The 12581-nt window shown below is 55.6% G+C and overlaps 1 protein-coding gene across 2 annotated transcripts in view; it reads left to right on the forward strand.

The window, feature by feature from the left end:
• OCIAD1 (OCIA domain containing 1) overlaps positions 1–12581 on the forward strand; it is a 19438-nt gene continuing 6857 nt past the window's right edge. For both annotated transcript variants that reach the window (XM_029076606.2, XM_029076605.1), the window contains exons 1-6: positions 1–141; positions 2999–3079; positions 6794–6847; positions 7286–7333; positions 8756–8891; positions 11840–12018. In XM_029076606.2, the coding sequence (XP_028932439.1) occupies positions 102–141; positions 2999–3079; positions 6794–6847; positions 7286–7333; positions 8756–8891; positions 11840–12018 (538 nt within the window). In that variant the 5' untranslated portion in view covers positions 1–101. The remainder of the gene's footprint in view (positions 142–2998; positions 3080–6793; positions 6848–7285; positions 7334–8755; positions 8892–11839; positions 12019–12581) is intronic.

Genomic DNA, 12581 nt, shown 5'->3' on the forward strand with positions numbered 1-12581 from the left:
CGCCTGGGCGTGGCGTCCGTAGGCCCTTCAGGGGCGCGAGAGGAGGGCGCTTCCTGTCGTCCGAGCCATGTACTTCCGGGTGGCGGCCCCTCGCGGCTGGGATGGTCCTCCCTGACTCGGTCACCTCCGGGCGGAGAAATAGTTGAGTGGCGTTTCCTCCGCGCTCGTGCTCGTGCCCGCGCTCGTGCCCGCGCTCGTGCCCGCGCTCGTGCCCGCGCTCGTGCCCGCCGCCCCGGGACCCCCAGGGTCCTGCCCCTCCCCTCCCCCCCCCAATTCCCGGGGAAAGGCCCGGGGATCCGGCGCCAACCGGGGGGGGGGGAGGGGCTGCTCCAGGCCGGGGACACGAGCTCCATTCATTCATTCACTAGTACTTATTGAGCGCTTCCTCCGCAGAGCGCTGTACTAAGCGCTCCGAATGCAAGGAGGGCCCTCCGCCCTTAAATTTGGGGGCGCTTACTCTGTGCAGAGCACTGTACTAAGCGCTTGGAATGCAAGGAGGCTCCTCGGCGCTTCAGGTTGGGGGCGCTTACTCTGTGCAGAGCACTGTACTAAGCGCTTCGAATGCAAGACGGGCTCTCCGCCCTTAAAGTTGGGGGCGCTTATTATGTGCAGAGCACTGTACTAAGCGCTTGGAATGCAAGGAGGGCCCCTCCGCCCTTAAAGTTGGGGGCGCTTATTATGTGCAGAGAACTGTACTAAGCGCTTGGAATGCGAGACGGGCCCTCCACACCCAAAGTTGGGGGTGCTTACTCTGCAGAGCACTGTACTAAGCGCTTCGAATGCAAGGAGGCTCCTCGGCGCTTCAAGTTGGGGGCGCTTATTATGTGCAGAGCACTGTACTAAGCGCTTGGAATGCAAGGAGGGCCGTCCGCACTTGTTTGGAGGCACTTATCATGTGCAGAGCACTGTATCAAGTGCTTGGAATGCAAGACGGGCCCTCCGCACTTTAGGGGGTGCTTACTCTGTGCAGAGCACTGTACTAAGCGCTTGGAATGCAAGACGGGCCCTCCGCACTTAAAGTTGGGGGCGCTTATTATGTGCAGAGCACTGTACCAAGCGCTTGGAATGCAAAGAGGGCCCTCCAAACTTAAATTTGGGAGAAGAGAGGAATGGTCTCCTCCTTGCTTGCGCCTCCCAAACCCGTCTCCACCGCTTAATAATAACAATAATAATAATAATTTTGATATCTGTTAGGCGCTCACTATTGTCAGGCACTGTTCTAAGCGCTGGGTAGATACACGGTGCTCAGGTTGTCCCACTTGGGGCTCACGGTTTTAATCCCCATTTTCCAGCTGAGGGAACTGAGGCCCAGAGAAGCTAAGTGACCCGCCCAAAGTCACCCAGCTGGCAAGCGGCGGAGCCGGGATTAGAACCCACGACCTTCGACTCCCAAGCCCGGGCTCCTTCCACTGAGCCGCGCCGCTTCTCCCAGTTTAGATTGGGAGCCCGGCGTCGGGCAGGGATGGTCTCCGCCTGTTGCCGAATTGTCCGTTCCAAGCGCTTAGTCCGGTGCTCTGCACACAGTGAGCGCTCGATAAATACGACTGAATGAACGAACGAGCCCCCGTGGGAGGGAGGATCCGAATCCAGGCTCTGCCCCTTGTCGGCCGTGTGACGGTGGGCCAGTCACTTCACTTCTCTGTGCCTCAGTTCCCTCATCTGTCAAATGGGGATGAAGACTGGGAGCCTCACGTGGGACAGCCTGACCACCCGGTATCTCCCCCAGCGCTTAGAACAGTGCTCTGCACGTAGTAAGCGCTTAACAAATCCCAACGTTATTATTATTCCCGAGCTGTCGCCCCCAGGACACCCCTTTTCTCCCTCTCCCCCCCCAACCCCCCCCCCCCGGAATCCCTCTGTTATTTGATTTTTACGTCGAATCTCAAATAATAAGAATACTGTTGATATCTGTTAAGCGCCTGCTACGTTAGAGAAGCAGCACGGCTCAGTGGGAAGGAGCCCGGGTTGGGGAGTCAGAGGTCATGGGTTCGAATCCCGGCTCCGCCACTTAGCTGTGTGACGGTGGGCAAGTCACTTCTCTGGGCCTCAGTGAGCTCATCTGCAAAACGGGGATGAAGACTGTGAGCCCCACGTGGGACAACCTGATGACCCTGGATCTCCCCCAGCGCTTAGAACGGTGCTCGGCGCATAGGAAGCGCTTAAATACCGACATTATTATTATTATTCTCTGCGCCTCAGTGGCTTCGTCCGTCAAACGGGGATGAAGCCTGGGAGCCCCACGGGGGACCATCTGATGACCCGGTATTCCCCCCCCCCCCCAGCGCTTAGCACAGTGCTTAACAGATGTCATCATTGGAAAGAGCCCGGGCTTGGGAGTCCGAGGTCATGGGTTCGAATCCCGGCTCCGCCACTTGTCAGCCGGGAGACGGTGGGCAAGTCACTTCTCTGGGCCTCAGTTCCCTCATCTGGAACGCACAGCGCTTAACAAATACCGACATAATCATGTGCCGAGCACCGTTCTGAGCGCCGGGGGAGACACGAGGCGATCAGGTTGTCCCCCGTGGGGCTCCCGGTCTTCACCCCCATTTTCCGGATGAGGGAACTGAGGCCCAGAGAAGTGAAGTGAACTAATCTTCCCCCTTTTTTCCCCATCTTCCGTATCTTTGCTAACCCTCTTCCTCAACTCTTCCCTGACTCTCGCAGCAGCAGCGGAAGCAACGAGTGGGAGGACCACTTTGGGGTCGGAGCAGAATGCAGGGGTCTCGCCACCCGTTCCCAGTAAATATTCCCGTCGGGCACCTGTGAGGGGCCGACGCATTTTCCCTACGCCGGTAACGGCTCCCGCCTGCGGGATTAACTCGGGATTTAAATGGGAGTCGGTCGCAGATTGAGGAAGCCCCCCGACCTCCTTGGGCGGCCGTTATTTCGGAAAGCGAAATTAGCCCCAAATCCGTGTCCTTCGTAGCTGATTCTGTGCCGCCTTATCCGTCGTTCTTTTTTTCTTTTTAACGTTTTCGCATTTTTCTTGTTAAAAAAGGCATAGGAATGGATTACGTTCCAACCGAGGATGAGAGAAGAGTCTTCGTCGAGTGCAACAGAGAGAGCTTCTGGTATAGATGTAAGTTGAGTTTGTTTTTAACGGCAACAGCAGTTATAACCTTTCTCGAAGGGGGGGGGGGGCGTGTGGAAAGAGCGTGGGCCTGGGAGTCGGAAGACCTGGGATCTAATAATAATGATAATAATTTGGTATTTGTTAAGCGCTTACTGTGTGCCAAGCCCCGTTGTAAGCGCTGGGGGGATGCAAGGTGAATCTAATCGCGGCCCTTCCATCTGCCTGCCCCGTGACCCTGGGCAAATGAAACACGAATCTCGAAGAGCCCCGTTTGACGACCGACGACGACGACGGCATCTGTTAAGCGCTCACTACGTGCCGAGCACCGTTCTAAGCTGCTGGGGAGGAAACAGGGTGATCGGGTGGTCCCACGTGGGGCTCGCAGTCTCGGTCCCCATTTTCCAGATGGGGTCACTGAGGCCCAGAGACGTTCAGCGACCTGCCCAGAGTCACACGGCTGGCCAGCGGCGGAGCCGGCATTTGAACCCGCGCCCTCTGACTCCCCAGCCCGCGCTCTCTCCACGGAGCCACCCTGCTCCTCCGTTTCGTCCCGCCGACTTTTAGGGCTTGTCAGTTTTCGATTTCTATCGAAAGGGGCCAGAGATTTCCGGTCAGCTTCCGTCCAGTGCTCCGCACGTAGTAGCTCACTGATTTCGCTTTCCGAATGCCAGGGCCCCGACGACGGCTTCTGTCCGATGATATTATTATCGGGCAAGTTACTTCGCCTCTCTGGGCCTCAGTTTCCTCCCCTGTAAGATGGGGATAAAGTATCCACTCCCCTTCCCTCTTAGGCTCGAAACCAACGCCGTGAGGGTCAGGGACCGCGACCACCCTGGTGATCTTCGGATGTGCTTAGCACTTAGCTCGGGGCTGGACTCTTTTAAGGGTTTATTCGGCATCATCGTTATTATCACTAACGGGTGTAATCAGGAGGCTGGAAGAGGAGAGAGGGAGTTCCGGACTGCCGTGCGTCAAGCGTGGCCAGGTTTGGTGTGCGCGTGTTGTAGGTCGAAGACGTGCGTGGCTTAGTAGATCGATCGCGGGCCCGGGAGTCAGAAGGACCTGGGTTCTAATCCCAGCTCCGTCACCTGTCTGCAGGTCACTTCACCTCTCTGGGCTTCGGTTCCCTCTCCTGGAAAATGGGGATTAAGACCGTGAGCCCCACTTGGGACGACCCCATTCCCCTGTATCCCCCCCAGCGCTCAGAACGGTGCTCTGCACATAGTAAGCGCTTAACAAATAGCAACATTATTATTAGTAGTATTAAAACGGGGGTGAAGACTGCGATTCCTCTGCGGGACACGGACTGTGGTCCGATCTCATCTGCTTCTACCCACCCCGGCGTTTAATACAGCGCCTGGCACGTAGTAAGCGCTTACCAAATACCACGGCGATCATCGTAATTATTATTATTATCGGTCAGGAGCCGTCGCCGGGGCCTCGGCGTGAAGCCCACTGGAAATATTTGGCCCCTGTCGATAGAAATCGAAAATGGACGAGGCCCGGGGGTCAGCTGGACGACACCGGGCTTTCTGAGATTTGCGTTTGGTGTTTGCCCGGGGAGAAGCGTCCCTTCTCTCCGCTGCTTTATTTTCGAGGGCGAAGGTGCCGCCTTGCAAACTGAACCTCCGTCGCTAAAGAAGGCGCCTCTTTCTAGATCCACTAAGCTTTCGCCGCTGCTGGTTGTCGGGGGAAGCTTCCTCCACCGCTCGTTCCTCGGCACCAGCCCTGGAGCTCCTGGGCTCCAGGATTAGGACCGGTCGGGGGAGCCCCGGTCCCAGCTGCGTCGCTCGAGGGCCGCTCCTCGCTCCGGTCCCTACTTCACTCCACCGCCCGGATCGTCTGTCCACGCAGACGTTCGGGACACGTCCCCCCTTTCCTCAGAAATTTCCAGTGGTCGCCGGGCCACCCCCGAATCCAACCAAAACCCATCGGCTTTAAAGCGTTCCATCACCTCGCCGCCTCCTACCTCACTTCGCTTCTCTCCCTCAACCCAGCCCACATACTTGGCTCCGCTGACGCTGACCCTCTCTCTGTGCCTTAATGATTTGTTAAGCGCTTACTATGTGCAGAGCACTGTTCTCAGGTCGTCCCACGTGGGGCTCACGGTCTTCATCCCCATTTTACAGAGGAGGGAACCGGGGCACAGAGAAGTGAAGTGACTCGCCCACAGTCTCCCAGCTGACGAGTGGCCGAGCCGGGATTCGAACCCATGACCTCTGACTCCAGAGCCCGGGCTCTTTCCACTGAGCCACGCTGGCCTTCGTCTGGCCTGTCTCTCCGCCGTCCTCTGGCCTGGAATACCCTCCCTCTTCAAATCCGCCAATTACTCTCCCCCCCCCGCCCCCCCCAAAGCCTCACTGAAGGTACATCTACTCCCAGACTAAGCCCCACTTTTCCTCCTCTCCCCCTCCTGTGCGGCGTGGCTCGGTGGAAAGAGCCTGGGCTTCGGAGTCAGAGGTCATGAGTTCGACTCCCGGCTCTGCCGCCCGTCAGCTGGGTGACCGTGGGCGAGTCACCTCACCTCTCTGGGCCTCAGTTGACCTCATCTGTCAAATGGGGATTGACCGTGAGCCTCACGTGGGACCACCCGATGACCCTGTATCTCCCCCAGCGCTTAGAACGGTGCTCGGCCCGTAGTAGGCGCTTAACAAATACCAACCCTGACTTGCTCCCTTGGCTCCCCCCGCCTCCCAGCCCCACAGCACCTGTGACTAAATCTGTAATTTTATCTGTCGTACTGATGTCTGTTTATCTGTACTGATGTCCGTCTCCTCCCCCCAAGAGTGGGAGCTCGTTGTGGGCAGGGATAATCACCGTTTATTGTTGGGTCGTACCTTCCCAACGCTTAATAGAGTGCTCTGCGCGCAGTAAGCGCTTAATAAATGTAGTCGAAGGGGTGAATGATCGATTGACTCGAAGACCCGGCCAGCGCCGACAGTGCGCGGCTCAGGTCCGTTGGCGCAACGGCCCTCGGAACACCGGGTGGTGGAAGACACCCGTGTTTCCCCTTTATTAATGGTAACAATAGAGAAAGAGCCCGGGCCTGGGAGTCGGAAGTCATGGGTTCGAATGCCGCCTCTGCCACTCGTCAGCTGTGTGACCGTGGGCGAGTCACTTCACTTCTCTGGGCCTCAGTGACCTCATCTGTAAAACGGGGATTGACCGTGAGCCTCACGGGGGACAACCCGATTACCCTGTATCTACCCCGGCGCTTAGAACGGTGCTCGGCACGTAGTAAGCGCTTAAATGCCAACGTGATTATTACTAATACTGATAATAAGGACGGCGGTATTTATTGTTTACTCTGTGCTCTGCAATGGGGTAGAAAGAAGATTATCAAATCCCACACGGTCTCCGTCCCCTGTGGGACTCACCGTCTTCTCCCCGTTTTGCAGGGGAGGAACCGAGGCTGAGAGAGGTCAAGCGACTCGGCCGTGGCCACCCAGCAGACCCGCGGCAGAGCCGAGACGAGAACCCGGGTCTCCCGACCCCCCAGGCTGGTGCTCTTTCCATTAGGCTCCACTGCCTCCCTCCCCTTAGGAGGCGAGGAGAGGAGCGCTTGGGGGACGGGGTGAGTTGGGGGGTTCGCGTACGTCCACGCCAGCCCGCCATCGGGCCGTGTCACGCCGGCGTTAATTAAAGCAGGCCTAGGTTTCTGCCGAGTCTCTTCCTCTGTTTTGACGAGTTGTCCTTCTCCCCCCCCCCCCCCCCCGACAGCCGTGCCATTGACTGCGGCGAGTGTGCTGGTCACCCAAGGATTAATTACGAAAGGTAAGTCGTGAGATTCGAATCGCGGTTGAGCAAAGCCAGATCAGATCGGACAGAGGGGAGGCGTTTTGGTGAACCTCACCCAGTGGTGCCGGGGGAAGTAACTCTCTGGGCCCGTGGGCCGGGCCTGGGAGTCAGGGGACCTGACGGCTAATCCCGGCTCTCCTGTGTGACCTTGGGCAAGTCAATTCACTTCTCTGGGCCTCAGTTACCTCATCTGGAAAATGGGAACTCCATCCCCCTTCTCCCTCCTATTTAGACCGCGAGCCCCGTGTGGGACAGGGCCTGATTATCTTGTCTCTTCCCCGTTGCTCGGAACGGTGCCCGGCACACGGTAAGCGGTACACAAAGACCACGGTGATTATCGTTATCATCATCACGGCCATCAACGTGGCACCTGCCGGGTGGTGTTCTCACATATCGCCGTTCTCTCGTTTTCAGGAGTTCTTTCCGGTCACCCGAAATACGGTTCTCTCCCTAAACTTGCATGTGAGTATAAAGCGTTAAGTTGTCGGACTGACGTTTCTTCTTCCCACCTGGGGCGGACCCGTTACTAATCAAACGATCACTGGTTGGGAAGCTTTGAATTTGAATCTTGCCCCGTTTGATCCATCAAGTGGTGTTCGGTGCTCGGGAGAGTCCAAGAGGAGCAAAACACACATCCCCTGCCCCCGAGGAGGAAACCGCTGTGCAAAAATGGGCCTTCCAGAGGGCAGAGAGGCCTGCTTTCTGAGCACTCAAGTCGGACATCAGGAAAGCTGTATTTATTGTAGCAGGCTTTCCTATTTTGGGGCTTGCAGCATTCCAGCCTACAGGGTGGAAATGGTGGTTTTTAAGCTACAAGCCCTGAGGTTGCCTGAGCGCTTTAAATAGGCTTCAGCTAACGAGGGGAATCTCACAGAGATGCTGAAATAATTTTCTGCTGTGATCTAAAAGCCTGAAGTGGAACTGAAGTCTACTCCAGTATCACGGTCGCTGCTTCTTTTCCTGTTCCGATGAAGTTTTTCTTTCGGGGTACCTTTGCCTTGTATCCCCTCCTTTTAAGGACACTCTCGGGCGGTTATCGCACCGATAAGATTTTGAAATATTGTTAAAAAGAACTAAGGGGTAGTGGTTGACATTTCCTCTTGGGCTTGGCACACCTTGGCTGTGAAGGGAAGATAACATCTTTCTGTCTGCTCTGGTAAACTAGAAAGCTTCCAGGTTTAATAAAAAAGAGAAGGGCTAGATCCCACAGGTAGCATACCTTCAGCCTGGCGGTGTAATGAAAGAACAGCGCCGTGTAATACTTAAAAGGTGGAGGCCATTTATGATTCTTGAAGTAGCTCCCGTTGGCTGATGAGAATTAATCGTGTAGAAGCTAATTGAAGGCGGATAGAAAGTCGGTCTGGAACGGTTAATTGCGAATCTGCTGCCGGGATTCAGAATTGGGAATCAGACCAGTCGGTCAGTAGGATGCCCTGGGCATCTACTGGTGCAGAGCACTGTACCGAGCACTAAGGCGAGAATCAGACGAGTGGGAGATGCACCGTGCTTCTCTCCCCAGAATCCAGATGAGCCAGTGGTGCCTTCCCAAATGATCCGAGTACGTGAAGCTCCCCACCCAGTCGGACTCGTCTTCCGCCGTCACCTTGCTCTCTGTCGGGCCTTTCCTGGGCAAAACCAAGGAGAGCTGGTGGGAGGACGTTGTTTTGTGGTTTTTCCCCGTTCAGTTCAAGAGCGGGGGATCCTCTCGCTCTCCCCCACCCCCCCGGCTATTGTCGAGGGGGTGGCAACGAGGTTTACCGTCTCGTGGGCCTTATCGTCGCCCCTTCGTAGAACTGCCCGCGGTCCGGAAGGGTCTGTCGTTCTTTAAGGACTTCGAGCGCGAAGGATCTGTCGTGATTCAGTCGTCGTTTCTCTACACGTCAGTTGCTGGCATAATGGGGTACTTTGGCGGAAAGATTTCCTACGTGAAAGCCTGCCAAGAGAAGTTTAAGCATCTGGAGAATTCCCCGCTTGGAGAAGCCATGCGTCAACGACAGGGGCGTCGAGTCACGCCGCCAGGGTAAGAGCGGCCCTCCTCTTTCTAACCCTCTCGATGATCATAGTTAAGGTGTTTGTTAAGCGCTTCCTACGTGCTAAGCGCTGGGGTGGATACAGGCGAATCAGGTTGGACACAGTCCCTGTCCCACGTGGGGCTTACCCTCCTAACCCCCGTTTTACGGATGAGGTTACTGAGGCACGGGGAAGTGAAATGACTTGCCCGGGGCCGCACGGGACCCAGGATCAGAACCCACGACCTTCTGACTCCCAGGCCCGGGCTCTCTCCAGTAGGCCAGGCTACTTCCCAACTTCTTCCCTTAAAAGCGGGAGGGCGGTGGCGACCCTGGCCAGGGCTGAGCTGCCACGTGGCCGCCTGCCGGAGGGCGGATCGAGCGGTGGAGAAAGCGGAGCAGAAGCCCCGCTGCCTCGAGAGTCAGCGTCACGTTGCCCCTCCCGGGGCTCTGCGACTCGGAATGCGGTGCCTCCCCTCCACCCAGGTAAGCCCACACCTGGACCGCGAGCCCCATGTGGGACGGAGACCGTGTCTGATCGGATTGGATCGCATTCACCCTTAGCGCTTAGAGCAGGGCAGGGAACGTAGGATTTCACAGTTATTCGATGAACCAGTCGATGTGACTCTGTTTCTGATAGCCAAGATGAAAATGAACTTCTTTTGAATCGCTTCCGTCCTAATGACCGTTCCTCAGAACAGGGCAAAGAGTACTTTGCCCTGCGAATAGTACGCTGCAGAGCAGCGTGGCTCGGTGGGAAGAGCCCGGGCGTGGGAGTCAGAGGTCATGGGTTCGAATCCCGGCTCTGCCACTTGTCAGCTGTGTGACGGCGGGCGAGCCACTTCACTTCTCTGGGCCACAGTTCCCTCATCTGTAAAATGGGGATTAAGGCTGTGAGCCTCACGTGGGACAACCCGATTGCCCTGTTTCTACCCCAGCGCTTAGAACGGTGCTCGGCACATAGTAAGCGCTTAACAAATACCAACATTATGAACGTTATTATTACTTGGGCGGCCCAGAATGGAATTACCTCAGCAACCATAGATTTCCTTAAGCGTTTGAGGTTTGTTTGCCAGCGATGAACTAATGTTAGGAAATCATAATCGTGGTATCTGTCAAGTGCTTACTCTGTGCCAGGCACCGTACTAAGCACCGGGGTGGATACGAGCAAATCAGATTGGACACAGTCCCTGTCCCGCGTGGGGCTCGGAGTTCCAATCCCCATTTTACAGCTGAGGAAACTGAGGCACGGAGAAGTGAAGTGACTTGCCCCCGGGCCACGGAGCAGATCAGGGACGGAGCTGGGATTAGCACCCCCGACCTTCTGACTCCCAGGCTCGTGCTTTATCGGCTGGGCCGCCGTGTCTGACTAGAAAAGAGAAAAATCCCGGCACGTAAAACAGATTTACTAGTGGGAGACTTTCCCGTCCGTCGACCACGGACGGTGGTAGGAAGAGGGGGGAAGTGATTTCGGCGTTTATCGACGCGATCAGCTCAGTAAACACAGGAAGCCAGCATGGCGGACAAACCCCTATTGCTCGTCATTGTGAAATACCTTTGCCTCCAGTTGGAAGGGGCTGTTACCGTCGCATATGAAAATCTCATCAGGCGGGGGGAAAACAGCACTTCCTCTTTTAAATCAGTTTTCTCTTTCAGTTGGCAGAGTAGCTAAGCAAACCTCAGTTCCCCACAAGAGGTGTTTTTAGGAAGAAAGAAAATTCTGTCTATTGTATCGACTCATTTTGGGGGGCAAGGGTGGGTAGCAGGGAGCAGTAGCCCCTGTTTTCCGCCGTTTATTGAGAATGTACAGAAGCGTCTGTTGAAACGACTGACATTTCTACTGATTAGAAAGTGGGATTCCGAGGATAGGTTCCAAACCTTTATGAAAAGAAATCAGTGAAGTGGCTCGGCTGTAGCTGCCACCGGTCACGAGGGAAAGAAAGAAAAAGTGGGTTGAAAACACATTCCAGTGGATTTGGGTGAACGTTTGTCTGGTTATATATGACAAACATCAGTTGCCTCTTTCCAGCAATATTAAACGTGGACGGGCTTCTACGGGTGCCCGTACTCGTGAACAAGTCGATCTATAAGAGCTCCATAACAAATTGCCGCGGCATTAGAAAGCAAAGAAGAATTCTAAATACTGTAATTATCTGTTCTACCCATAGAATTGCTTTTTTTCCACAGCCTGCCAGCTTTTTCCCCAGCTCCAAAATTTTCACTAACCTCTCCCACACACCCCAGACCCCATAGCGACAACGTGCGTGTGAACAGTGACCACAGTACGTCTGAAAGAAATCAGAGTCCTCTTAAGTGCTCGTCATTTAACCGTGGGTTTTGATCTCTCGCATTATGGGTTTTTACCCTTTTACCTAGTGTGTACATGGCAGTTTGGGTCTTCTTCCTTCCTCTTGAAGGGTGAAAGCTCCTTGAGAGCAGGGACTGTCTTTTACCTCCGTTATACGTACTGTATGTTCCCAAACACGTGGTTTTTTTTTTTTTTTTTTAAAGCCCCGGGGAAGATATAAATTAATCTGGCTGGACCCGGTCCATGTCCCACTTGGGACCCAGTTTTAATCCCCCTTTTTCAGATGAGGGAATTGAGGCCCAGGGAAATGAAGTGACGTGCCCAGGGTTACCCAGCAAAGCAGACAAGTGGCGGGATTAGAACCCAATTATTTATCTATGTATTTATATTCATGTCTGTCTTCCCCTCTAGACCGAGCTCACTGTGGGCAGGGACTGCGTCTGTTTTGATATTGTACTCTCCCAAGCGCTTAGCGCAGAACTCTGCACAGAGTAAGGGCTCAATAAATCCGATTGAATGAATGTGAAGCTCCTTCGGATTCCCAGGCCTGGGTGGTGCCATTAGGCCACCCTGCTCCTCGAATTTCCACTGGGTGCTTTTATCGCCAAGATGCCTTACACTGGTTATTTTAAAGCCAGGTTTCCTTTTCAGGTACTCCTCCGAGCAGCCAACATTCCCGTCGGACGTATCGGGCCACTCGTCTTTCGGGACACCCTCTGGCGCTGACAGTGGGGCGACCGAACGTCCTCTTCCTCAATACGAACCCATCCCGTTCAGTGCCTCCGTGAACGAGTCGACTCCTACGGGGATTACGGATCACGTAGCCCAAGGTACGGCCTTCCCTCGAACGGCAGCTGCTCCTCGTTTCTCACGGAGTGAGGTTGGCTCGTGTCGCCCCGGTTTCCCCGCGGCAGGATCGCTGGGGTTCGACCCGGGACGGGAGCAGCGCCCAGCGGCCCCTGGTCGGGCGTTGGGCCGAGACCCTGGGGTCGCCGTGGCCTCCTGCCGCCGCCTCCTCCAGGAGACCACCCTGCAAGGGCCGCGGCGTGACGAGGTGGAGAGGGCCTGGGCGTCAGAAGGTCATGGGTTCTACTCCCGGCTCCACCTCTTGTCTCCTTCGTGACCTTGAGCGAGTCACTTCAGTTCTCCCGACCTTAGTTGCCTCATCTGTAAAATGGGGATTAGGACCGTGAACCCCCGGCAGGGCAAGGACCGTGTCCAACCCGATTTGCTTGTATCCACCCCAGCGCCTAATTCGGCGCCCGGCTTACGGGGAAGCAGCGTGGCTCAGTGGAAGGAGCCCGGTCTTGGGGGTCAGAGGTCATGGGTTCGAATCCGAGCTCTGCCACTTGTCAGCTGTGTGACTGTGGGCAAGTCACTTCACTGGGCCTCA

The sequence above is a fragment of the Ornithorhynchus anatinus genome, chromosome 12 (assembly GCF_004115215.2).
Source record: "Ornithorhynchus anatinus isolate Pmale09 chromosome 12, mOrnAna1.pri.v4, whole genome shotgun sequence".
Lineage (NCBI taxonomy): Eukaryota > Metazoa > Chordata > Mammalia > Monotremata > Ornithorhynchidae > Ornithorhynchus > Ornithorhynchus anatinus.